The sequence below is a fragment of the Heptranchias perlo genome, chromosome 33, assembly GCF_035084215.1.
Source record: "Heptranchias perlo isolate sHepPer1 chromosome 33, sHepPer1.hap1, whole genome shotgun sequence".
Lineage (NCBI taxonomy): Eukaryota > Metazoa > Chordata > Chondrichthyes > Hexanchiformes > Hexanchidae > Heptranchias > Heptranchias perlo.
In genome coordinates, this window is record NC_090357.1 from 5036545 (window position 1) to 5063701 (window position 27157).

The window sequence follows — 27157 nt, forward strand, 5'->3', positions numbered from 1 at the left end:
TTACAATTGTCAACCCCAGTCCATCACCGGCATCTCCACATCTTTAAAAATTAAGACAGACAACTTTTGGACTGATGGTCATTATGCTTCCATAGCCACTGATTTCCCTCCAACATCTTGTCCTGGAAACCTGGCAAAAGTTGACTAAGAAGTTCCTGTACAACAAAAACAGATGGATGGATAATTTTTCGAAACTTATATGGTTTGATATGGCCAAGATGTTATCACTTTGTGTGAATTTGTTTACGATGATCCAGGTGAGGGATGGCAGTGTCGGAGATGAGAACACATTCCACTCTGCACACCCAAATCAGAGACAGCTTTTCTAGACACAGAGCAACACCAGTGTGACATTTCCCTATTTCCCCACATGATGCACGTTGTGGTCTCTCTAAACGAGAGCATTAAATTAATGGTAAATTGAGGCCAGTTTTGTGCTATGGGGTCGTGCTCACTAGGAACTGGATTAAGACTGCTCCAACTCATTCTTACAGCAGCAAAGGAGATCAGCCCATCAACCTGTAATAGATTTGAACCCAGATTCCAGAGGTGAAAAAGACAATGCCATAAATATATAGATATAAATTTATGATTAAAATATAATTACCTCAGACTCATTAAAGCAGCAATGGCATTTTACTGTATAATCTATCACATGATCAGCAATATTCAAAGAAAAAATACATTTATACAAGTTAAAGTAGGCAGCAAACATTAAAGTGGACAACTTAAGGTACAAACCAAGATAGGCCAAGCCCCAATAATGCAGTTAACAATATCCCGTTTCTGGTGTACTTTCATGTAGATATGGGATTCGGGAATCTTTTTGTGATTACCCATTACCGAAAAGCAAAACAGTATGCTTTTATTTTAAAAACATTCTAAACACAAAGGCAATTAAATGGCACAGAAAGAATATTTTTAAAAATTGCTGCTTGAATCATCAGAATCATAATTATCCAGATCCTTTAGCAACCAATCCATTCATGTCATAATTAAAACTAGAAAACAACCAAAGAATAATCTGTACCCCAGATATTGAAGTGCACGACAATAACAGCTTTCAGTTCAATCGTACGTTGAGGCCCTGATTCACGAGACCTTTGCAGATCTTCTGTGCTACATATAACAAGTAACCATCTGCAGAATTAAAAATAAAGCCTTTCCAATCTGCAAAAGCTAGTGAAGTGGGGTCCCCTCTCACACAAATCTACACGGAGTCTTTTATTGCCGCACATTTCCAATAGGCCTCATTTGTAGTAATAAATACAGTAGATCAGAGCACTGAGTGTTGCCTGGATTATATGTCATTATAGTATTGTTCTTGGCAGGGATAAGAGCACAGGCAATGATGGGGAATGAAAGCTGCTCAGTCTTCTTTGCAGATTTTCCCATTGGACGTGTGGCCGTTGGTGGACGAACTGCCACACAGCTTTCCCTCGGCCGTCAGCTTCCTCAGGTAGTCGTGTGGACCTCTGCCTTCGAAGGCTGAGGGATGCTTGTAGGAGCCTCCGATTCTGTCCCACAGCGTGAAGTACTGCCCGTAATTATAGTCAAAGTACAGATGGTGGTCCGTGTGGTGAGCTGAGCCGTTGATGACGTCCTCGAGTATCTTGGGCACTCGATAGTCTCCGTCGTGAATGGACACCGTCCAAATGTTGACAAAGACGTAGAGGCCCAGGTAGACCAGCTTATGCAGCGGGAAGAGAAACGGATAGATGTGATAAGGGATGCTCTGTAGGAAGCCGTCCACTGGGTGAAAAGCGTGACTCGCAAATGGGGTCGCAATCTTCCAAGTGTGGTGGGGCTTGTGGAAATACTACAGACAATACAAGAAGAAGTTACAAGAATCTGTGCATTAAATGGTCACGTGAAACGAAAGGCATGCTATTTGAGGATACTCGAGATGCTCTTCAATTACCGTGTAGCAAACCATTCCATGGTATCTGATTGTCTATCAGCATCTGAATCTGGATTAGCTGCAATGATGAAAAATCCACTTTTTTTTTAATATATGAAGTGAGAATAAGGTCAGCAACAGTTTCTTGACACCACCCTTTCAGGCAGTGCATTCAATAGTAACTTTCAAGAGGGAATTGGATATATACTTGAAAAGGAAAAATTTGCAGGACTATGGGGAAAGAGCAGAGGGGGTGGGACTAATTGGATAGTTCTTTCAAAGAGCCGGTACACACACAATGGGCCAAATGGCCTCTTTCTATGCTGTATGATTCTATGAAATAGCAGCTAGCTACACCTGAGCAACTCCCTTTCATGGAAGTACTAGTGAAATGTGTGTATAATTATGACAACTAAATCTTATCCCCATTTTCATATTTATTATATTTAGTTATTTGTATAACATAACTGTACTGCCTTGTAAGTCCGAAACATTTATCAGGTCAGGAAGTAACCTGCCATTTAAAATGAAGTGTATTTACCTTATAGATGAGCTTGTGGTGAAGAAACCGATGGATCCAGTAGATACACATGTCCGTAAAGAAGAGGAAGGAGATCATACTGAGGGCCACCCCAAACCAACCTGATAACACAGAAAGAGCGTTGGAGGTTCAGGGTACAATCACAGAGAGATTATCCATCCATACCAGCTCCTCACACACACACACACGCAGCCAAGAAGCTTCACAGTCACGGGCCAGACACACAAGGGGGAGGGAATTTAACACCCTCCGCAAGGCAGAAACTAGGCAGAGCAGGAGTTAAAATCCAAGCATGGATGTAGCGCTCTTTTCCCGCCCCGTAGCCATTATAACACTGCTGTTTTCTTGGGCTGTGGACATGCCCGTCAGACTCGGGCGGAAGCCTCATGAACAACAACCTGCATTTATACAGCGCCTTTAACGTAGTGAAACATCCCAAGGTGCTTCACAGCAGCGTTTATCAGGCAGAAGTTGACACTGAGCCACATAAGAGATACCAGGACAGCTGACCAAAAGCTTGGTCAAAGAGGTAGGTTTTAAGCAGCATCTTCAAGGAGGAGAGGTGGAGAGGTTTGGGGAGGGAATTCCTGACCTTAGGGCCTAGGCAGCTGGAACAAATTTAATTCGGGGTCCTATGTCATTAGGACCCAGGTGTAATTTTAACCGTCTATTGAGCGTGGTGCTAGCTGCAGACACTCCACTCAGCAAAACCTGGCCGACTCTCACTCACTCACACACACACACACACACACACACACACACACACACACGGAATGATCCCTCTGCTGAAGTCTAGGGATGGGCAACACAGAAGAACGGAGATTGAAATTTGCTTCTTTTAATTGTGATTTTACTAATGCAACGAGCCCCTCCGATTCTCAAATCAGCTAACAGCTTCTAGGCTTCAGACAGTGTCAATTTTCAGCTTGCTGTTCACAGTTTCGACACGCGAGGACAACTCTCTCCCCACCACCCTTATCCACTTGCTTGTTTTCTCCTCACCAGGAGGAACCTGGCTGCCACTCAGCGTGTCCCCAGGTCAGAAATTCACCAGCGTGAACAGGAAGTAAAATGAGACCCATGTTCCTTCCTGCTCCAATGTGCTCCACCACCTTCTGGTTCCCTTATTTTCAAAAGAACTAAAGTAAACGGTGAATAACAAAAGGTTAAGTCCATAATTAATAGAGTGCAATACCATCCTTCTCACTGCTGGGACTGTGGCTTAAATACAAGTCAAATGGGAGTCCCCTGATCGCACAATGGATAAACACATTGCTCAGTGTGGGAACACAGATTAGGAAGGCTGTGGGTTCAAATTCCATCTGATTTAGCCAATCTGAGCTGAAGTGGGAGTGTCACTACGATTCTAGTCAGTGCCCTAGGCTTAGGGGGAAGAGAAGAGGAAGAAAGAAATCAGCCAGAAATCCCACTCCTGACCTCTCTCCAATGACCCTTTCGATTTAAAATGTGCAAGTGTGGCTGTCGGATAAGGGGGAAGGATCGGGCTTGGCTCTGATGACCTCCCACGGTCAAACTAGAAGCTTGGCTCGCACCCCGGTAAGGATCCAATGCTGCCTCTGTGGAAAAGGTAACCCAGCACGAGTCACCACCTTAAGGAGAAATGAGAGAAAAAAGAAAATACAGAATCCAAGCAAATATGTCGTTCGCCCAAGGACCATAAAGGATTGTAATGAAATGAGTTTTGGCAGTCTCGGTTCAAACCTTGAAGGACACCGACCACAACACTGCCAGTAATTGAACAAAAGGTGCGAAAGATAGATGGTCTGGGAAATATAACACTACACTGATTACATGGGAGCTGCTCTTCTATAGGTTCAGTGCAAGCTTCATTTAATTGCTCGCCAATGTACTTGAGGATTGAATTATAATGGATTCCAGGGCGCTCACTGAGCAGAATCAGATTACCGGGCCTTTCCCTTTGAACCTGCAGTCGAGTGTGTCTTTCTGCACAGTGCAATCACATTGGGAAACCACAGAAATCTTCTCAGTGAAGATTTGCTCACACGGTTTACACAAAATCAGAGCTCAAGAATCCAATGGAGATTAAATAAAGTGTCGATCAACACCCACTTCCCAGGGTGGATGTCCCCACTTCCCTGTGTTTTTTAAAAAAAAAACTTACCATAAGGGGAATCCTCGATATTGTCGTACAATTTACTGTACCCTCGGACCTCTGCAAAGAACAGCGCCACTGTTGGAATGCTTATCCATGGCATCGACTGCATAGCATATTTTATCTCCCGCTGCACTTGATTCTGTGGGTTGGGGGGGGGGTGCGGGGAAAGAGAAAAAGATTTCAGTATTTGCTAAAAATAAACACAAAAACTAGTTGAATTGCCTCCTCTCCTAAAAATACAGAACTACTTGTACAACTAAGAAAATGTTTGTTGTTAAATCATAGCACAGAAACAGGACATTCAGCCCATCAAGTCTGTGCCAGTTTTCCTCTCCACAAGCCACCTAATCTCATCCCAATCTCCTGCTCATTTCTCATACCCTATCGTATTTCTCTTTTTTGCCCCCCCACAAGCAACTGTCTGGTTCTCTTTTAAAAGAATTTATGGACTCTGCTCCAATAAAGGTTTGTAGCACAGAATTTTCATATTCTAGCCATCCTGTGTAAAGAAATCTTTTCCAACCTCCCCTTTAATTCTTTTTGCGATTAACTTAAATTTGTGCCCTCATTAGCATCCCGCTGACCAACGGAAACAATTTATCACCATTGCAAACAATTTATCACCATTTACCATGAATGCCTTGATCAGGCCACCCCTTAACCTTCTCAGCTCGATAAAACTTCACAAGTCTCTATTTATAACCCGTAACCTCATTTGTGGTAATGCACAGCAAGAAGTAAAGCAGTCAAATCTAATTAATAAAGGTCATTGGTAAAGTAACACACACAAAAGTCAGGATCTTATCACCACCCGGAGTAAAAAATGTCCCGCAGTTTAAAATCACACTGGAATCAAGGGAGGGAAGAGAGCTTGGTGCTATCATGCTGCTAAAAGCACAACTTAGTCAGTAAGCCCTTTCCTTCTCCGAGCTGAAAGAGGGTACCTAGAAGGAAGCTGTTCCGCAGATGAGGGTTCGGTGGACTAAAAACAGAAAGTAAAAACATTAAGTAGCACTAAAGGACCATGGAGGTAAAAGTGATCTTCTAGCAACAGAATAGCAGCCAAAAAATCTCCTGTTCACTAGTCCCAGAGAAAGCATCTTCAAAACAATTTATAAACCTGCAAACATTCTATTTTCCCGATGCGTTGTCCCAGGATTTCCTACTCAATTTCCTTCACATGGCGGAGAATATTTAACCCAATAGGGTTGTACATGCAGCAAGTCCATGGCATTCCATTTGCGACGTAGCCAACCAACAATCAAAGCAACTCGTCAGCTTACTTGAAGCCTCCATCTCTGATCTTTTGCTTATTTTTCTTCTCTGTGCGCCCGATTCTTTATGTCCTTTTGAAAATCTCCGCTACCTGATCAGCTCGTCAATATCAAAAACTTTGCGTTAAAACTATTGTTCAGATTCACAGGACATGGCATCAACACACGATGGGGCTGTGGAGTAATAGTTACACACTAGTGGACTGCTTTTGGCATCTACACCCCCCCTTCATTTGGGGATGGGAGGGAGGGAAATTTCCAGTCTTGTTCTAGTTTCGTAACAGTATTTATGCTAATCACACAATTGTAATTTAGGTGACCTATACCTATATTCACGCATTTCCATATAAAAATTCTATTGAGTGTTCAGGAGTACAGCACCTACCGGCAAATACTGAGGGTGCTTCTTCAGAGTGTGGTCAAAAATGAGATAATAGTTAAATGTTCCGAAGAGAAAATAAATAACAGCAGCTCCCAGGTTAGTTACAACTAGAAGGCTGATTATCTGGCGTAAAGCACCATCCTCTGGCCAGGTAGTGGGGTACACATACGGTGTGAAAAAGTAGTAATCTGCAAAATGCAGCACGATATCCATGGCATAACCTGTGAACCAAAAGAAGAGGTCTTAGTAATTCATCACTTACTAAATCAACCCACAGTCAATACTCCAAATCTACCATCCTTTTCAGTTTTCCATTTGTAGTGTACCTGATCTGAAGATAATGCACGCTGTGTGCTGATTAGCATACAAACACTTAGAGATGGTCTGAAATTCTTCTGTCCACTATCTTAACGGAGGCGTTAACCAAATTAATTTCGAGTTAACAGACCTGTTAAATAAACAGGCAAAAGAATCTGAGATCAATCTGTTAAGTGTTTGATCACGAATATTTGCACTGTGTAATTTCAAGGCCATAGTGACTTAAACCTTTGTTTTGTGCAGATGATTTTATACAGCTTTTCTGCTCTGGCCAACTAACTTCTGTGTTGTTAAAGCACAACATTTATATTACAGGAACAGTGACTGAGTAGTTGTATGTTTATTGCAAAATAGTCTCCTGTGAAGAATTATATATATAACCCCAGCATTTTTCCTCCCCTTCGCATCTCATGCAAAATAAAGTCTGTTCTAATTTTTAAAAAAATTATAACTACCTAACAATCTCAGCCAAACTGTGAGGAGACCCAAGTCCAAACAAAACAATAAACTCAAATTATAAATGCAATCCTAACATTTCACTACATTTCTTAAATGCCACTTTAAATAAAAATTTGAATTTGGTGAATGTTACATCTTTGTCGACGTTTTGCACCGATGAAGCTGGTAAGGTTTTCATTTATACAAAATGGCAACCGTAAAACTATAAGAGGACTCATACACTGGATTTTAAAAAAAAAAGATTTGGCCTCTTTACTCAGGATCGCAAACAGGCCAGTAACCCCAGATAAACAAGCACTCTGGGTTACAGCACTTCAGTGTAAAATATAGCTTGCTGCTCTTTCTTCTAATAATTTCTTTCACTGAGATCCAAAGTGGTCCCAGATGTGCACTCTACTAACATTAAAACTAAACTGGCCAACAAGAGGACCTCCTTTGACAGGGAGTAGGGAGCAACACAGAGCTGGCAGCATTAGTAAGGCTGTCAACTGTGCATTGCAATCTACAGGTACAAACTGTCTGAGACCAATACCTGTACTATAGACTCGGATGGAATCTGTGTAGTAACTGGAATTAAGAATGCAAATTGCCTTGGTCACTTACACAGTACAAATATAGTTCACTCGACCATCTGAACACATTTTTATTAGAAAAGCTACTTGCACTTGTCAATAATGCACCTGGGAATTCTATGCCAGCTGGCAAATCAGAAAGCTGGAAGTTGCTCTTTCAAGTTTACAGCTGCATGGACCCCAATGTTCAACCCTTTCGGGGCAGAGACAGATCTCTTCCTTTAGGTGTACCTCAAACAGATAACCTATATTTATATTGTGCCTTTCACGATCTCAGGACGTCACAAAGTGCTTTACAGTCAATTATTAATATTTGAAGTGCTGTTTTTGTAAGGAAATGCAGCAGCCAATTTGTGTACAACAAGGTCCCACCAACAGCAACAAGATAAATGACCAAATAATTTGTCGTAGTGACGTTGGTTGAGGTATAAATATTGGCCAGGACACCGGGGAGAACTCATCTGCTCATCAGCTACAACCACTTGAATTTATATATCACCTTTAACATAGCCAAAACATCCCAACGTGCTTCACAGGAGTGTTATCAGACAAAATTTGACACCAAGCCACATAGAGATATTAGGACAGGTGACCAAAAGCTTGGTCGAAGAGATAGATTTTAAGGACCATCTTAGAGGAGAGCCAGATAGATAAGTTTAGGGAGGGAATTCCAGAGCTTAGGGCCCAGGTAACTGAAGGCACAGCCGTCAATGATGGAACGATGAAAATCAGGGATGCACAAGAGGCCAGAATTGGAGGAGCACAGAGGTCTCGGAGGGTTGTAGGGCTGGAGAAGGTTACAAAGATAGGGAGGGGTGAAGCGATGGAAGGATTTGAACATAAGGTTGACAATTTTAAAATCGAGGCATTGCCAGTGTAGGTCAACGAGCACAGGCGTGATGGGTGAACGGGACTTGGTGCAAGTTACGATATGGGCAGTAGAGTTTTGAACGAGCTCCAGTTTGTGGAGGGTGGAAGATGGGAGGCCGGCCAGGAGAACATTGGAATAGTCATGTCTGGAGGTAACAAAAGCATGGATGAGGATGTCATCAGTAGATGGGTTGAGACAGGTGATATTTGAGGTGGAAGTAAAGGTACACAGTTGGTAGTTAATGCGTTCAAGAAACCCTTCATGTTCAGTAACTTTGACATGTTTTGAATTAGGAGTTAGGAAGGGCAGCAGAGTTTTGGATGAGCTCAAGTTTATGGAAGGTGGGGGGCAGGTGGAATTATACAGCACAGGAGACCATTCAGCCCATTAAGCTTGTGCCAGCTCTTTGAAGGAGCTATCCAATTAATCCCCTGCTCTTCCCTCGTAGCCCTGCAAAATTTATCCAATTCTTTTTTTGAGGGTTATCATTGAATCTGCATCCACCAGCCTTTCAGGCAGTGCATTCCAGATCATAACAACCCCACCCACCTCAGGTTGGGGGGTGGGTGGGGGGGATAGTAAGACAGGGGCCCGGGTTTAACATCTCATCCAAAAGACCGCACCTCCGGCAGTGCCGCACTCCCGCAGTGGGGCTTGAACCCCATAACCTTCTGACCCTGGTGGGGGGGGGGGGGTGAGGGCGCGATCAACTGAGCCACGGCCGACTGGGGGCAACAAAGATGGCTCCTTCCGCAGGGGGTGAAGGCGCCCGGCCCTGACTGACTGACACTCGGAGGTTTGTTGGGTCGCTGGGCCGCGCGCCATTTGCTCCTTACCTGTGGTGCGAAGCTCAGCCACTTTTTTTAGGGGGTGAATTCAAGCCGCCGGCCTCACGCCCCTTTCGCGCAGCTCCAGCGCCGCGGTTGCTAAGGAACCGACGGGCCCAACCCCGTCTGTGATTGACAACCAGCGCCGACCAATCGGAGCTGGTCATTTTTGCGCCACTCTCATGACGATTGGTCCATCCGGCTGCCCGTCTTCTCTTTGACGGCCAATAGAAGGAGGGACTGTGGGGGGGGGGGGGGGCGGGGAATTCTCCAATGACCAATAAGAGTCAGAGGGCGGGGTTTGATGGACTGACGCGGCGATTCGCACTGCGTCAGGTCACCCCCCCGGCGGCGATTGGCTGCGGAGTCGCCTGACAGATGACATCACTAATAGAACCATCGGCAGTTCTCTCTTAAAGGGACCGTGACCTCTGGGAATTAAAGGGACTGCAATCCCAGGAATTAAAATGACAGTCACTCTGGGAATTAAAGAGAAAGTTAGGATGCTTTTTGTTAATAAAACCATAAGGAGGCACTGGTCAAATAAAACTACAAAAACGTAACAAAAGTGCCTCCTTTTTAGAGGGGCACAGTTACTAGAGAACTAAACCATAAGACAAAGGAAACTTCTAAAATTAAATAATAAAGTTACACCTAGTTCCAATATGCGGTGCCCATGGAAAGTTTGTATGGGAATTAAAGGGGAGGTTAACCGTGGGAATTAAACAGACTGCATTTAACTCAGCTGACTCAGTAGGTGGCGCTCTCTCGCATCCGGTCAAAAGTTTGTGGGTTCAACCCCACCCCAGGACTCAGACTAAGCTCGAATGCCAATGCAATGTTGGGGGAATGCTGAATTGTTGGAGGTACAGTCCTTCTCTGGAAAATTCCACTCCGCCCCCATCAAACCATCAGTAACCCTATGTATTTATCAAATCATCAGGTAATCCTCGTGTTCAAATCCCTCTATGCCCTCACTGACCCCCCCCCCCATCTCTGTAACCTCCTCCAGCCCTACAACCCTCCGAGATCACTGCACTCCTCCAATTCTGGCCTCTTGTGCATCCCTGATTTTCATCGCTCCACCATTGGTGGCCGTGCCTTCAGCTGCCTAGGCCCTAAGCTCTGGAATTCGCTCCCTAAACCTCTCTGCCTCTCTACCTCTCTCTCCTCCTTTATGATGCTCCTTAAAACTCACCTCTTTGATCAAGCATTCAGTCGCCTGTCCTAATATCTTCATATGTGGCTTGGTCATAGAATCATAGAAATTTACGGCACTGATGAAGTCCAAGCGGCCCATCGTGTCTGTGCGAGCTGAGAAAGAGCTAACCAGCCTAATCCCACTTTCCAGCTCTTGGTCCGTAGCCTTTTAGGTTACGGCACTTCAAGTGCACATCCAAGTACTTTTTTAATTGCGATGAGGGTTCTTGTCTCTACCACTCTTTCAGGCAGTGAGTTCCAGACCCCTTACCACCCTCTGGGTGAAAAAGTTTCTCCTCAGCTCCCCTCTAATCCTTCTACCAATTACTTTAAATCTATGCCCCCCTTTTGTTACCTCTCTGCTAAGGGAAATAGGTCCTCCCTATCCACTTTATCTAGGTCCCTCATAATTTTATACATCTCAATTAAATCTCCCCTCAGCCTTCTCTGTTCCGAAGAAAATAACCCCAGCCTATCCAATCTTTCCTCATGGCTAAAATTCTCCAGTCCTGGCAACATCCTCGTAAATCTCCTCTGCATCCTCTCTAGTGCAATCACATCTTTCCCGTAATGTGGTGACCAGAACTGTACGCAGTACTCTAGGTGTGGCCTAACTAATGTTTTACACAGTTCTAGCATAATCTCCCTGCTCTTATATTCTATGCCTTGGCTAATAAAGGAAAGTATCCCGTATGCCTTCTTAACCACCTTATCTACCTGTCCTGCTACGTTCAGGGATCTGTGGACATGCACTCCAAGAACCCTCTGTTCCTCTACACCTCTCAGTATCCTCCCATTTATTGTGTACTCCCTTGCCTTGTTTGCCCTCCCCAAATGCATTACTTCACACCTCTCTGGTTTGAATTGCATTTGCCAGTCCATTGATATCTCCCTGCAGTCTACAGCTTTCCTCCTCACTATCAACTACATGGCCAATTTTTGTATCATCTGCAAACTTCTGAATTATGCCCCCTACATTTAAGTCTAAACCATTGATATAAAGCACAAAAAGCAAGGGACCTAGTACTGAGCCCTGCTGAACAGTCATAAAAACACCCGTCGCCCATTACCCTTTGCTTCCTGAGCCAATTTTGGATCCAACTTGCCACTTTCCCTTGGATCCCATGGGCTTTTATTTTCTGCCAAAAATAGGTCTCAAAAATTGGTGCCAAAATTTGTTTGAAACGCTCCTGTGAAGCGCCTCGGGACATTTTACTATGTTAAAGGCACATTATAAATGCAACTTGTTATATATAGAGACCTACAGACTGTTGTTGTTGTTGTCGTTGCTGTGATGTGTGATGCACGTGATGAGATACTTCAATACAATTGAATAATTGGTGGAATAACTCTATACACGTATGAAGCTGCTGCACCACATGTACTGATTTGATACATCCCCTGGTTAGAGGATGAGGAGACACCAGTGCTAGTTATACTAGCAGCACCGCATTACTCTCTGCATGTGTGTGCTCACACGCTCAAAGCTCTGCTCTCCACTGTCCAAATGTCAGTTAAATTTAAAATTAACAAAGAGCTGACAGGCGATTTGTTTGTTGAAAGCAATGCAGAGCTTTCAAATGTTCTGTTTTTTAAAAAAAATGTAAAACTACCTAATCCCAAAATCCCAAACAATCACTTGAGGACTTTTTAAAAGTTCACTTTGCTCTGGTTATGATGCTACTGCTGTCGATCTGAGACCAAAATACAGTGAGATTGTCTCCTCAAAGTGTTTTCACAGTGGGACTTGCCAGAATTGAATCTGGCTGAATTCGCCTCTTGAGCTATTCTACACAACTTTATTTTATTAAAAAGGAAGAATTTGCTTTTAATTACATCTCTAGGGGCCAACTCCATGCACTTTACGTGCAACGAACCGCTTCAATGTGCATTGTTACTGTTATAGTGTAAGCTAATGCGGCAGTCATTTCGCACAGAGAAAAAGTTGTGAGATGATAGCAGAAAATATTAGGACTGAGGCACGCTCACTGCTTCTGCTCTTATGGTCAGTGAGGTCATTTAAACTCCCTGTATGTGTCCGTTGGCACAACCTAAATGATGGTAAGGTCAGACAGTCATGGGTTCAAGCTCACCTCTAGAGACTTGACCACATAATCTAGGTGGACACTTCAGTGCATTACTGAGGGAGTGATGCACAGTTAGACATGCCGTCTTTTGGATGAGATAGGAACAGGGGTAGGTCCTGTAGGTCTGAATGGCAGAATCGAATCTATTCTGCCATTCGATTAGATCATGGGTGACTTGTAACTGAATCCCTGTATCCCTGTATGCCCTCACCTCACAAAAATCTATCAATCTCAATCTTGAAAATTTTAATTGACCCCCAGCATTCACAGCCTTTTGAGGCAGAGAGTTCCAGATCTCCATTCCCCTTTGTGTGAAAAAAGTGCTTCCTGATTTCACTCCTAAATAGCCTGGCTCTTACTTTAAAATGATGTCCCCTTGTCTTTGACTCCCCCACCAGAGGCAATAATTTCTCTGTATCTACCTTATTGAATCCTTTTATCATTTTAAACACTTTAATTCGATCACCCCTCAACCTTTTTAAACTCGAGGGAATACGAGCCAAGTCTATGCAACCTGTCCTCGTAACTTAACCCTTTCACCCCGGCATAATTCTGGTGACACATCGCTCCTCACGCAAGCAGTGCTAATTGGTTTGCTCAATTGATTGAGTGCCAGGTTTTAGATCAGCAGCACTTATGTTCAAATTGTGGTGAGGAACACCTCAACCTTACATCCTTTCAAAATAGATAATGTTGGGAGGGATCAGGAGTCTATGCAGAGTTGGCTCTGCGCCAGTGAGGTGTAGACATTAGATGTTACGGTTTTCCCATGAACTTTCATCAGCAGCAAACTGAACATCAGAACTCAAGTAATGATTCCACCTGCCCCTTGTCCGATTTTGGACCTCGCAAAAGGTAGCAACCCTAAGTGGGTTAGCTGCTGTCCTCCTGGCCAGGCAAAGAAGCAGAAAATAAATTGAGTGCAACCAACAAAATGCTGTAAATATACAACAGAGCAGTCAGCATCTCTTTAAAAAAAAGAAAAGACCAGTTAATGTTTGGAGTGCAGCCCTTCGCCAGTGGTTCCAGCATTTTCTGTTTTTTGTTTCAAACTTGCAGAATAAAAACGAAACGTTTACTTTTCCCCTCGGTTGGGTTTCCTCTCTGGACCTTTAAATTGTTAGAGGGGATTAGAGATGCTATTATTCATTCCTGCTCTAAGCCCCGCCTGTGAACTGTGAGGTAAGGACGCAGTGCAGTGAGATGGGCCGTTCTGATAGACTGGGTGCTCTGGTAATATATTTGGGGTGATTGCAAACTTTGGTCAGTTTCATTGACTTGTAGCCCAGCCGGTTATTGGGGGTCGCCCCAATGATCTGCGTACTTCTAGTCGCTGGACATGGGACATTGCTGGAGAGCGAGATCAAGGTGAATAACTCGCTTTATGAACGTTGCATTTGTTTTGAGAACATTGATCCCTCCCGCACGGAACCGTTCTTATTGTCCAAGGCTCCCAAAGTAACCGTTCCGCCGCTGCCGGGCCTCTTTGGGACAGGGTTTAGGGCATGTCTGGAAGGGACTCTTGGATTTGGGGTTGTCTCCGTTCTCTACCCCGCTTCTTAGGCCTTCTTGTCGCATGTGAGTGTATCTCAAGTCTTTGCGGTTGAGGTGGAACATGGCTGCAAACACTCGCCACGGGGCTGGACCCTTGGGGATTCTGGAATATTTTACAGCAAAGTTGGAAAAAAAAACAAAGCATAAACGGTGTGAAAAATGCAACATGGCTGTGACTTAACTCTTGTGCAGAGTTCTTGTCATGACCAAGTCCAAAGTCATACAAAGGGCAGGATCATGGCTTTATCACTGAAAGCTTGTAAACAGAATCCCTGTAAATTATAATCAGCAACGGAAGACACAGTGGTAAAAATTGTAAAACATTTTTGTCAACAATTTCACCTACCCTCAATCTCTCCTGACCCATTGACCCCTTGCTGGGGTAAGGTTCAGTGGCAAACAGGTGCCATAGAGGTTTCCAGCCCAGAATACCAATTGGCTCATCCTGTCTTTGCTAGAACATTCCAAAACAAATCCCACTGCCTTGCCCTTCGATTCATATATGTGTGAACCAAGATAGCGGGTTGACAGGCTATTCCATCACAACAACAACCTTGCATTTATATATAACCTTCAACATAGTAAAACACCCCAAGGCTCTTCACAGGAGCGTAATCAGACACAAAATTGACACTGAGCCAAAGAAGGGGATACTGGGACAGGTGACCAAATGCTTGGTCAAAGAGGTAGGTTTTAAGGAGTGTCTTAAAGGAGGAGAGAGAGGCGGAGAGGTTTGGAGAGGGAATTCCAGAACTTAGGGCCCAGATGGCTGAAGGCACGGCCGCCAATGGTGGGGCGAAGGAAGTGGGGGAAGCGCAAGAGGCCAGAGTTGGACGAGCGCAGAGATCTCGGAGGGTTGCAGAGCTGGAGGAGGTTACAGGGATAGGGGTGAGGCCATGGAGGGAATTGAACACGAGGATGAGAATTTTAAAATCGAGGTGTTGCCGGACCAGGAGCCAACGTAGGTGTAACTAGAATAACTAACCTGCAGGTGGTGGAATAATTCAATACAAATATTTATGCTGTTGCACCACATGTGCTGATTTACTAAATCCCCTGTTTCGAGCATGAGGAAACACAGCTCTACATCACTCTCTGGCCAAATTAGGCTCCTGTGAACTGCCTTGGGACATTTTACTAAATTAAAGGCGCTATATAAATGCAAGTTGTTGTTTTTCCCTATGTCAGTGATTTTGAAACTTTTCTGTGTAGGCAACCCTGTGCGAATATTGACACACACCCAGGGACTCTTCAAATATCAACACTACTGGGGACCCCCCCCCTATCCTAATATCTAAAAGAGCACTCTTCTCCTTAGAGTGTATCATTGCAACATAAATAACATGTACTAAGTCAACAAATATAGAACAACAAAGTGATCTGATGACTGGGGGGGGTGGGAAAAATATGATGATCACAGGGACCCCTTGTTACTTATTGTACACCTGCAATGGTCCAGGGACCTATGTTTGAAAATAGTGCCTATAGCCTCTTGGTCTGAACCTGTATGATATGATTCTAGTTCTCAGGGTAACAGTGTTCCAGGTCTGTTTCATTCAGCAGATTATTAAGTGTGTTCACCACTGCCATGTAATATGCCCACTATGGCAGACTTACTGGAGCGATATCGCACTGCTGCCCCCTTGTTACAGAATTAAAGCAGTAAGTGCGGGTTTCAGTGAAACTGATCGCATACCTCGCAGGTAATTACACCTACTCCAGGACTAATTCCAGAAGCAGTTACATTTGTAACTGATCAGGCTCAACCTCTGATACCATCCAGTCAGGAAGAGAAAATGGAGCTGAACCAAATACCTCAAAGGTGCAAGGAATAATAAATATTCTCCAAAATCAACTTTGCAACCTTTCAAATTTAAAAGAGCTGCATCACATTTAAGTTTTTTTTTGTGTTAGTTCTTTTCTAACATTAAAAGGCTGTGTGTATCTTGTATTTAATATGTTGCAATTTAAAAAAAAATCAACAGGACGTATTATTGCTTTTCAAAATACTTTTACTTTTAATTGATGGTACTGCAAAAAGCTTGTAAAGCTTTTCCTGTCACGCACTGCGGGATGAATGGAACAATTTGGCCATTATAATAATTCTGAAAGGAACTATCACCAGAAATGAAAAATTTAAAGCTCACAAACATGAATAAAAATAAACTGAAAGACTGATGCACACTGTAAGAAGATAGCAGAACATATTAGGGATGTGATGTGCTCGGCCCACTCAATGTCCTGTCTATTTTTCTTTGTTAAAGACTGGCGTCATTCTTGGTGATAAATTTGAACAAAACTATCTGATTTGGTGGTTCTCAAACTTACCAAGACTGGGCCTCACCAATAAACTCATCCTCTCCATGCACCTCTAATGACTGGTGATATAAAACTTTCCTCTTCCACTTATTTTTCACTCCTTTACTTCTATTTCTGCGGGTATTTGAGAGAGGTGGGATCTCAAACACAAATTATGGCGTCGTTGTTTTTAGATGCTTAAATGTTGCAAACTTCCCTCTAAAGTAACATTTTGCCTCTTATGTTTCCCATCCCTGAGGCCAGGAAGACCTGTAGCAGTTTGTCCTGAGGTGCCAGGACCAATAATGAGGAATAATGCAAACTGATTTTGTGCCAGTAGAGGGCAGATGTAATTCAGTGTGGATAGTAATTATAAAATAATTACTAAGGGAGCAAGGAATGAAAAGAGGGGGCGTCTGTTGAATGGAATGAGAGGGGGTGTCTGATTAATGGAATGAGAGGGGGTGTCTGATTAATGGAATAGTGGTACAGTTGCTGATCAGGAAAACGAGCTAGGGAATATATGGATAAATCTATGAAACTTTCATCGTGTGGCTTAGCTGCAATAAAAGGACAAATCAGATACTGAGCTGGATAGGGAATAAATGAAAAAAGTTGTGTTATTGCTGCATAAAGCATTGGTTAGATCCCAAATAAAAACTAAAAATGCCGGTAACACTCAGCAGGCCAGGCAGCATCTGTGGCGAGTGAAACTGAGTTAACATTTCAGTGCTTCACAGAGGCATAATCAAAAAAAATTATTCAATGCGAAGAAAGATTCAAATGCCAGAGGCACAAATTTAAAAATGAGCGAAATGAAAATAAAAACTGCAAAGGCTGAAAATATGAAACACAAACAGGAAACGCTGGAAATATACATCAGGTCTGTCAGTATCTGTAAGGAGAAAGGACAGGTTTACATTTCATATGTTCCGATGAAAGAGCAACACCAAAAATGTTAATGTTTACAGACGCCAACCGAACTCTTGTGTATTTTAAGAATGAGTAAATTAGGCAAAAGATTTCCATCCAAAGGACAATAGAGTTTGTGGACTGAGTTACCGGAGAGAGTCAATGAAGCAGGCAGTATTCAGGAGGTCATGAGGCAATTAGATTTGTCTGTCGTGGTCCACTCTGGCCTCTGAGTCAGAAGGTTGTGGGTTTAAGTCCCACTCCAGAGACTTGAGCGCAAAATCTAGGCTGACACCCTCTGCACTGTCGGAGGTGCCGTCTTTCAGATGAGACGTTAAACCGAGGCCCCGTCTGCCCTCTCAGGTGGACGTAAAAGATCCCGATGCACTATTTTGAAGAAGAGCAGGGGGAGTTCTCCCCGGTGTCCTGGCCAATATTTATCCCTCAACCAACATCACTAAAACAGATTAACTGGTCGTTATCACATTGCTGTTTGTGGGACCTTGCTGTGCATATATTGGCTGCTGCATTTCCTACATTACAACAGTGACTACACTTCAAACACACTTGATTTTTCTGTAAATTGGAATGTTCTGAGGTCGTGAAAGGTGTTATTTAAATGCCGTACTTTAAGTACTAATCTCTCATTTCCTGTGTGAAACAGTAAATAAGTATCATGTGCCTCTGGGCTGCTCTGCTATTATCTGCATAATTACTTTTCAGAATGAAGTGACAGGCCTCTACTCTCACTTAGAGGGAATCCCGAAGGCTCTGTTACCTGGAGTCGGTGGGAAGAAGATCCTGGATTTCTGGTGGGAAGTTGTGAATATGTGAGTGGTTGTCGCTATCGTTCCTGCTTTCACCTGTAAGAGCAGCATGTTGAGATATTTAATTTTCAAATTTGTGACTTACCTGATTAAGATATTTTGGCCAGGACTTGCAAATCTAGGAGAAGATTAGAAAGGAGGGGATGGTGGGGAGGGGAGCTGTGACTAGCGGAAAATGTGCGATGAAGAGAGGAGATCTGATTCAACGTGTTCGACTAAAACTAGTTTTTTACACGGTTAAAAAGGATTGTGCAGTAACACCAGGTCAGTACAGTGCTTGACATCAATACTGTCTGACAGGTTGTTGTTGCAGGCAGATATACAGGAAGATTTAACCAGGTCTCTTTCAGCCGTGGCTCAGTGGGTAGCGCTATTGCCTCTGAGTCAGAAGGTTCAAGTCCCATTCCAGAGACTTGAGCACAAAACCTAGGCCGACACACCAGTGCAGCACTGAGGGAGTGCTGCACTGTCAGAGGTGCCGTCTTTCAGCTGAGGCCCTATCTGCCCTCTCAGGTGGACGTAAAGGATCCCATGGCACTATTCGAAGAAGAGCAGGGGAGTTCTTCCCCGGTGTCCTGGCCATATTTATCCCTCAACCAACATCACTGAAACAGATTATCTGGTCAAACGGCAATTGAGACTAGCTCAATTGCTAAATTTAAATCTGAGATAGATAGCTTTTTGGCAACCAAAGGTATTAAGGGATATGGGCCAAAGGCAGGTATATAGAGCTGGATCACAGATCAGCCATGAACTGATCAAATGGCGGAGCAGGCACGAGGGGCTGAATGGCCTACTCCTGTTCCTATGTTCCTATTATCTCATTGCCATTTGTGGGACCTTGCTGTGCCCGAATTGGCTGTTGCGTTTCCTGCATCACAACAGTGACTACACTTCAAAAAAGTGCTTATTTGCCTATAAAGCGCTTTGGGACATCTTGAGGTCATGAAAGGTGCTATATAAATGCAAGTTCTTTGTTCTATCTTTCTTTCTATGTACCTCCCTATATGAAGTTGATTTTTACTTACCATATATTGGTGTGTTTTCTCCATACTGTTTGCAGGCGCCAGCTCTTCAGTGAGGTCTACCTCGTCACAAATGCAGACAAGTGAGTAGATCTCTTCTTTTTTCTAGCAAAGTCGCACGAAGTCAATAAAACAGAAGTGAAATACTGCGGATGCTGGAAATCTGAAATAAAGCCAGAAAATGCTGGAAACGCTCAGCAGGTCAGGCAGCATCTGTGGAGAGAGAAACAGAGTTATCGTTTCAGGTCCTTTCATCAGAACTGGAAGATGTTAGAGATTTAAAACAGCTTTTAAGCAAATGCAGAGCGAGGGAAAAGGGGGGATAAGAAAAGAATAAAAAAGAGGTCTGTGAAAGGGTGGAGGGTAGGAGTGACATAAAAGTGGATTGAATCCATTCAAAAGGTTTGGACGGTATGTACCTGTAGAATAACAGAGACCTGGGAGTGAGCTATAGGCTGGAATCTAGTCGAGGGGTTTGGGGGGTTTATATATAGAATAACGGATACCCAGGAGTGAGTTACAGGCTGGAATCTAGTCGAGGGCTTTGTGGGGCTTATATATAGAATTTCGGATACCCGGGAGTGAGTTACAGGCTGGAATCTAGTCGAGGGGTTTGGGGGGTTTATATATAGAAGTTCGGATACCCGGGAGTGAGTTACAGGCTGGAATCTAGTCGAGGGGTTTGGGGGGTTTATATATAGAATTTCGGATACCCGGGAGTGAGTTACAGGCTGGAATCTAGTTGAGGGCTTTGGGGGGTTTATATGTAGAATAACGGATACCCGGGAGTGAGTTACAGGCTGGAATCTAGTCGAGGGGTTCGGGTGGTTTATATGTAGAATAACGGATTCCGGGGAGTGAGTTACAGGCTGGATAAATGGCAGGTTAAAGGTTTAGAAGGAGAAATTTTAAAAATACTCTTGTGGTACAGTCAGGGTTTTAGGTGAAGATTTGTATTGTGCTCGTAATTGTTACTTCCGCAAGTTGCTCCTTTATTTCTGTTGGTTATTAGAAAGTTCTCTGTAATTGGCTGACAGTTGCAATTTTTGTGAATTTTTAGCCTGTCACAGTCACGAGAAAGCGAGCAGGTATAGGTTTGTTATCATTAATTTGTCCCTATGTTTAGGGAAATAACACTAGTACTAGTTCTGACCTTGAGCTGAGACAACAACCACAGAAAGTGGTGCTAAGATTGCTAAACACTTCATTCGATTGCCGGACAACAATAAGCAAAAGCTCTACTCACAACTGGAAACACGGTTCAGAACATGGATTGACCAGACTGTTGTTCTGAGGAGGGCCAGCTGTGTCTACTGAAGTGATTCTTCCTTGTCTTCTTCATGTTGCATCTCCTCCCGATAGCACAGTTTGTTCTCTTTTTTTTATTTTAGTTTTAAGGTTTTGTCTTCTGGCTTCCGACTCCCATAAAAGGGGCCTCTCTGCCATTGTTAGTTTTTGTTATAGTGTCCAAAGTCACAACCTTTAACTTTTCCCATTTTCTGTTTTTTTTTCCCCCCATTAGCCAAAGAATCAAAAAATTCATGACATTTAAATGACCCAAAATAATCCTGTACCCTACACAGGAAGGCTTGCTTGTGTGCGGGTGCTGTGTGTGGGATGGATGATGAAATTTGCACTGTTGAGCTATTTTGGAATTAACTGTTAGCTTTCACGTTCAGGTACAAGTACTATGAGCGATGGGCAACTGCCAATGACTTTCCGGTGGAAAACATTATTAACGATGGCTCGACAACCAGCAGAACACAATTGGGCGCAGTGGCAGACTTGGAACTGGTGGTCAGAAGCAAGAGGTTTGATGACGATGTGATGGTGGTACGTCTTGTTCCTGTTGCTGACTGTTTGTTGATGTGCACGAGCATTTCAAGCACAGTCTCACCTCAGTCTCGCTTCATGTTGTACGTCCAGGTTGCTGGAGATATGCTGTGTGAAGATCTGAACTTCGATATAGCTGAAGTCCTCAAGTTCTTTAAGTTTAAGGTCAGTCTGAACCACTAGTTTCTTGTTTATCGTCCTGTTTTAATTGGCCTAATATGGGTTTAAATGAAACGCTACTGGCTTAACGCTAGGGATAAGGGCTGGAAATTTGGACTGTGCAATCTTACCTTGTGAGGAGTGAATTAAATCACCCGCTGGCTCAGTGCGGTGCCTGGAGTGGTCGCAAGGTAGAATGACATAGAATTTACAGCATAGAAACAGGCCATCGCAGCTGACTTCAGTCCGACAAGCCAGGACTTCAGTATTTGGGGTCTGATCTTCTCGATGGTGTGAAGGAAGTGAAAGCATTCAAAATCACCTGTGAGCCCTCCAAATATCACAGCTGTCCACAAGAGACTGCGGGACCACTGCATTGTATACTTGGTCTTCATATTTGGTCCATGTTCATCCCATGCACTGACCATGCCTTCCTCAATCAATCGAACACTTCTTTATCCAGAGATATTTGTGAAAAATCAATATATATTGTACTTCAAAAAAAAACTTTTTTGGCCTGCACATCCAGGAATAATGGCGTGTCAAAGCACTTATTGCACAGAGGTGTGATTGCAGGTTTGACTGACAAGGAATGTTCCCGATCTTATTCAAGTGGAGTTGAGTCTTTTACGGGGTGGGGAGGAAGAGGGGCTAACTAGTTGTGGATCTTCCAATGATGGGTTAGAGAAAGTCTGTCTTCATGGAGAGTGAGCAAAAAAATAATTAAAGGGAAGGATTCGACACAATGCAGGCCCCACGTAAGGCCAGAATCCCCCTTTACCCCTAAACAAGGGAAGAGTGTGTCAATGTGGAAAGGGGGAACAAGTTAACAACAGATCCTCTCCGTTAACTTGGTGCCCCTAAGACCCACGCCCCACTTAGGCAAGACTCTTAATAGTCCCATCGTCCAGCTGAACTCCAGAGACCATCACTTACCTGATCCATCCCCAAACAGTGTGCCCGCCCCACAGTTACTTTACAAAATATGTGTATTATTCTGAACTAAGAACATAGCTGTGAGTAAGAAGAAGTAAAAACTTGCATTTATATAGCACCTTTCACAACCTCAGGATATCCCAAAACACTTTGTAGCCAATGAAGTACCTTTTGAAGTGTAGTCACTGTTGTAGGAAACGTGGCAGCCAATTTGCACACAGCAAGATCCCACAAACAGCAATGTGATAGTGACCAGATAATCCTTTTGAGTGATGTTGGTTGAGGGATAAATGTTGGCCAGGACACCGGGGAGAACTCCCCTGCTCTTCTTCGAAATAATGCCATGGGATCTTGTCCGTCCACCTGAGAGGGCAGATGGGGCCTCAGTTTAACGTCTCATCCAAAAGACGACACCTCCGACAGTGCAGCGCTCCCTCAGCACTGCACTGGAGCGTCGGGGTAGATTACATGCTCAAGCCTCTGGAGTGGGACTCGAACTTACAACCTACTGATTCAGGTGATAGTGCTACCAACTGAGTCACGGCTGACTCATGAGTAATGCAAGTAACTGTCCCAATGTGCTTATAAAAGGCTAACATTACCACTGTGTTTCTGTGTTGGTTGGCAGAAGGGTGAACTGGCCATTTACTACGAGATGGAGGAAGGAGAGAAGACTGAATCTCGGGGAATAGTTGAGGTGTGCCCCTGTACAAACAGGTAGGTTCTCAATTTGAAAAGGGTCAGTAATTGTGCTGTACAGACGTCGGTCATATGCCATGCCACTTGTGGCATGCAGAGAAAGAACATAGAAATCAGAATAGATTTCTTCGACGTGGGGCTAGTACCAGTATGGGAACAATGGGTGAATGGCTTCCTTAAAGGCTGAGATTTCTCAGGAATGTTCTCATCATTAGGAAAACAAACATTAGAAATCGTCATGATTCCACTCTATCCCCTATCTGAGACCTTCTGGTTTTGGACTTTGCAGAAACTTACAATCTAAACTCTTCACAGTATCCCGTAACTACAGAACATCTGAATCTTTGATACAATTTTTTTTTTAGTTGGTTGAAGTCTCCAGTGAGTCCTCGCAGGTTTATTAACATGTACTGATCTATCCGTGCGTGCTGTGTTAGTAGAAGCAGAATACACTTAAGGTTGTCTTCTTTCAGAATCACTAAGTTTTACGAGAAGCCCTCTGCTGATGTCACAGAATCCAGGCTTGCGAGTGTCGTCTTTTACTGTTTCCAAAGGGAGACTCTGCCGACTTTGGGGGAGTATTTGAAACATTACCCATTGGTGGAGGATCGAAGGCTCGGGAAGTACATGGTGAGAAGGGCTTTCCTCTGTTTAACCGAGTGAAACCGTTGCTGGCTGCAGTCAGTTCTATGCATTAGGACCAAACACATGATAAGTGAATAGTTCCGATTTAAAATCAAAATTGCGAATTCTGGAAGTCTGAAATTAAAAACAGAAAATACTGTTGTAACTCGGCAGGTCAGACAGTATCTGAAAGAGACGCAGACGTTAACTGTTCGGGTGTGACGCTTCCCTGGAACTGGCTGATGTCACGGTGGATGAAGTGCTGAGCCGCACAGATCAGAAGGTTCATGGTTTGCTTCCTAGTCGGAGTTGGCCGATCTCCCCTAGGGCAACAGTTGACACCCTACGATCGGCCTTGACATCCCTGGATAAAGAGAAACTATTTCCGCTGGTGGGCGAATCCAGATCAAGGAGGCGCAATCTTAAAATTAGAGCTGGGCCGTTCGGGGGTAATGTCAGGAAGTTGTCCTTCGTGCAGAGTGTAATGGAGATCTAGAACTCTCTCCCCCAAAAGGGTGTGGATGCTGGGGGTCAATTGAAAACATTTTAAAACTGGGATTGATAGGGTTTTGTTAGGTAAGGGTATCAAGGGATATGGAGCAGAGGCGGATAAATGGAGTTGAGGTGCAGTTCATTCATGATCTAATTGAATGGTGGAGCAGGCTCCTGAGGCTGAATGGCCAAATTGAGCATAGCGAGGTCCCACAAACACCAATGAGATAAATGACCAGATAATCTGTTTTAATGATGTAGGTTGAGGGATAAATATTGGCCAGGATACCAGGAAAACTTCTCTGCTCTTCTTCAAATAGTGCCATGGGATCTTTTACATCCACCTGAGAGGGCAGACGGGGCCTCGGTTTCACGTCTTATCCGAACGACGGCACCTCCGACGGTGCAGCACTCCCTCAGTACTGCACTGGGAGTGTCAGCCCGGAATACGTGCTCAAGTCTCTGGAGTGGGACTTGAACCCACGACCTCTGACTCAGAGGCGAGAGTGCGACCACTGAGCCATGGCTGACCTGGTACTTGCCTGTTAGGACTGTCTGCTCTGTGCTGGAACTGCCTAGTGCTGACCTTGCAGTTCTAGGACCATAGGAGGAAGCTACCTGAAATTACATGAAGAGACAGAAACCCATAATTGGGCCTTTAATTGCACTATTTTAGTGTTTCCTGAAGTAATTACCAAACCACTAAAAGACCCTGTTCCCATATTATGTGAAACTAGTGTCTCCTTTGATACACTGATGTTTGAAACCTCATTACTTCCTCTGGTCTCTCACTTTAGGAGTGGCTCATCAACGAGGCCAGAATCCCAGTGTTTGGAATGAAGCTGCCTACTGGATTCCAGCTCATTGGGCAAGTGGTAAGATTAGGCAATAAAATCTGCCTAGGCGTTAATTAAACCATGGATTGTTGGCACTGTATTATGCCATGGCACAATGTAGTGAGACACTGATTCAGTCCCAGTTTTCCCCACACTGTTTCCCACCTTAGCCGTGGCATCAAAGGTAGAGGTGGAAGGTTGGGGGAAGAGCGGACACAGAATGGAGCTTAGGAAGAGATATTGTCTGGATGTGGCGAATGATATGGAAGGAGAGGAGAGTTTGGGACTGTTCTCATCCACCCTGACTAACCCTGTGTATTTATCAAATCATCAGGTAATCCTTGTGTGCAAAACCCTCCATGGTCTCGCCCCTCCCTGTCTCTGTAACTTCCTCCAGCCCTACAACTTTCCGAGATCTCTGCATTCCTCCAATTCTGGCCTCTTGCGCATCCCTGATTTCCTTCGCCCCCTCCATTGGCGGCTGTGCCTTCAGTTGTCTAGGCCCTAAGCTCTGGAATTCCCTCCCTAAACCTCTCCGCCTCTCTACCTCTCTCTTCTCCTTTAAGAGGCTCATTAAAACCTACCTCTTTGACCAAGCTTTTGGTCACCTGTCCTAATATCTCCTTATGTGGCTCAGTGTCAGACTTTGTCTGATAATCGCTGTTGTGAAGCGCCTTGGGACGTTTTACTACGTTATATAAATGCAAGTTGTTGTGTTAAGTTGTTGAAATTCTTGATATCTCTTAACTTCCACAGCATTACCTTAACATAACTTATTTTCTTTATCAGATTTTTGTCATAGGCTGTTGAACTCTCCCTGCTGATCTTGAATCTTCATTTGAAACATAATAAACGTGAGCAGGAATAGAACTGTTTCCCAAGGCACTTTTATTATATTGAAAGTGCCCTTGATTACAGGAGCACGGTAGTCCTGGTACTGACAGGACTTGGTAACGTAACGCAGAAGTGTTCAAACTTTGGCCCTGGGTCATATGCACTCATATTTCGTACTCACTGGTCTTACTCGGAATAAAAAGATGACATGCTCAAGTCCTAGAAGGAGAGGGGAGGCGGGTTGAACCCACAATTGTGAATACGAGGTGTACCAAGGGGAATCTCCACTCACGTATACTGACTGTGGAGCAAACCTCACCCACTGATAGAGCTTTGCCATTTACCGCCTTTAGTATTTCTGTCCCGCTAATGCTTTATTTGTTGATAGGATCTCTCCGAATACAAGAAGTGGCTCGCACGCTACTCTTCAAAACAACCTGGTTCCGCTGCCAGATCAATCACCCGCCGATCCTACGCAAGGTAATGTTGGTTTCAGCATTGCTTATACCTCACTGTGAGGGACTTGAGGACTCATTCAGATGCTGTGAGGCCTGAAAGGTTGCTTTTTTTTTGTTATGATTCAATTCTATTGCACACTGTATGGGGTTTGCTGCTATTGTTTTATTGTCTGCCTGCGTGATCTGACGGTGTTCATCAGGATAGCGAGGTCCAAACGTTTACATTCTATTCAAACTGCGGCAAGGATGAACCTTATCTGATTTTTAAAAAAAGTTATTCATTCTTGGGATGTGGGCGTTGCTGGCGAGGCCGGCATTTATTACCCATCCCCCTAGTTGCCCTGAGAAGGTGGTGGTGGGCCTGTTCCTTGAACCGCTGATAGTTTGATACAAGGGAGTGACTTGCTAGGCCACTTTAGAGGGCAGTTAAGAATAACCCACGTTGGTGTGGGACTGGAGTCTCAGATAGGCCCAGACCAGGTAAGGATGGCAGGTTTCCTTCCCTAAAGGAAATTAGAGAACCAGTTGGCTTTTTACAAAAATACACCTGTTTCAGGTCACTTTTACTAATATCAGCTTTTTATTTCCAGATTTTCATTTTTGAACTGAATTCAAATTCTCAAACTGCAAATGGTGGGATTTGAATTTATAGTCTCTGGATTTTTCATCCAGGCCTCGGGATTACCAGTCTAGTAACATAACCACTAGGCCATCACCTCATGGTTCTTGGCCATGCTTTCTTGTCTTGAGCAAGTTGTTCAATCTTATGAATGTCTATTTTGCTCTATGTTTCAGAGTCACTTTTAAGCAGTCTTAGAATTACATAGAATGTACAGCACAGAAACAGGCCATTCGGCCCAACAGGTCCATGCTGGTGTTTATGCTCCACACGAGCCTCCTCCCTCCCTACTTCATCTAATCCTATCAGCAGTCTTTATATCTCGTTTTTCTGACGACCACCAAATTGCTTCCCGGTTGTCAATGCGCCAGAAAAGATTTTCTTCAGGGTTCATTCATCAGACGTTCGCATCACATGACCTCAGCCTCGTGGCCTTGCCTTCATGATCAGAGCATCTACGCTTGGCATGTCATCATTTTTAAG

The 27157-nt window shown here is 43.9% G+C and overlaps 2 protein-coding genes across 6 annotated transcripts in view; one reads left to right on the plus strand and one right to left on the minus strand.

Annotated features, from left to right (window-relative positions):
* Positions 1 to 617: 617 nt before the first annotated feature.
* Positions 618 to 9398, minus strand: sc5d (sterol-C5-desaturase). 2 transcript variants are annotated; one of them, XM_067970921.1, is made up of 5 exons: positions 9291 to 9398; positions 6238 to 6455; positions 4585 to 4717; positions 2442 to 2542; positions 618 to 1690 (listed from the first exon to the last, which is right to left on the minus strand). In XM_067970921.1, exons 2-5 carry the CDS (start codon positions 6445 to 6447, stop codon positions 1370 to 1372), a joined length of 765 nt encoding a protein of 254 aa, XP_067827022.1. In that variant the 5' UTR covers positions 6448 to 6455; positions 9291 to 9398; the 3' UTR covers positions 618 to 1369. The 2 variants fall into 2 exon arrangements, with proteins under 2 accessions (XP_067827022.1, XP_067827021.1); XM_067970920.1 differs by having other exon boundaries at positions 618 to 1819.
* Positions 9399 to 13746: 4348 nt separating this feature from the next.
* gkup (glucuronokinase with putative uridyl pyrophosphorylase) overlaps positions 13747 to 27157 on the plus strand; it is a 38298-nt gene continuing 24887 nt past the window's right edge. For all 4 annotated transcript variants that reach the window (XM_067970904.1, XM_067970905.1, XM_067970903.1 and 1 more), the window contains exons 1-9: positions 13747 to 13936; positions 18056 to 18162; positions 19223 to 19267; positions 20864 to 21017; positions 21111 to 21182; positions 22741 to 22829; positions 23285 to 23441; positions 24725 to 24802; positions 25986 to 26077. In XM_067970904.1, coding sequence (XP_067827005.1) covers positions 13880 to 13936; positions 18056 to 18162; positions 19223 to 19267; positions 20864 to 21017; positions 21111 to 21182; positions 22741 to 22829; positions 23285 to 23441; positions 24725 to 24802; positions 25986 to 26077 — 851 coding nt within the window. In that variant the 5' untranslated portion in view covers positions 13747 to 13879. The remainder of the gene's footprint in view (positions 13937 to 18055; positions 18163 to 19222; positions 19268 to 20863; positions 21018 to 21110; positions 21183 to 22740; positions 22830 to 23284; positions 23442 to 24724; positions 24803 to 25985; positions 26078 to 27157) is intronic.

What these genes read in the sequence shown, in the direction of transcription:
- sc5d (XM_067970920.1), bottom strand. Translation starts at nt 6,447, where the DNA reads ATGGATATCGTGCTGCATTTTGCAGATTACTACTTTTTCACACCGTAT. An exon ending in AGCACCCTCAGTATTTGCCG is followed by an intron (nt 4,718 to 6,237) that starts GTAGGTGCTGTA and finishes CCCAACCCACAG; the next exon opens with AATCAAGTGCAGCGGGAGAT. An exon ending in TATCGAGGATTCCCCTTATG is followed by an intron (nt 2,543 to 4,584) that starts GTAAGTTTTTTT and finishes CTGTGTTATCAG; the next exon opens with GTTGGTTTGGGGTGGCCCTC.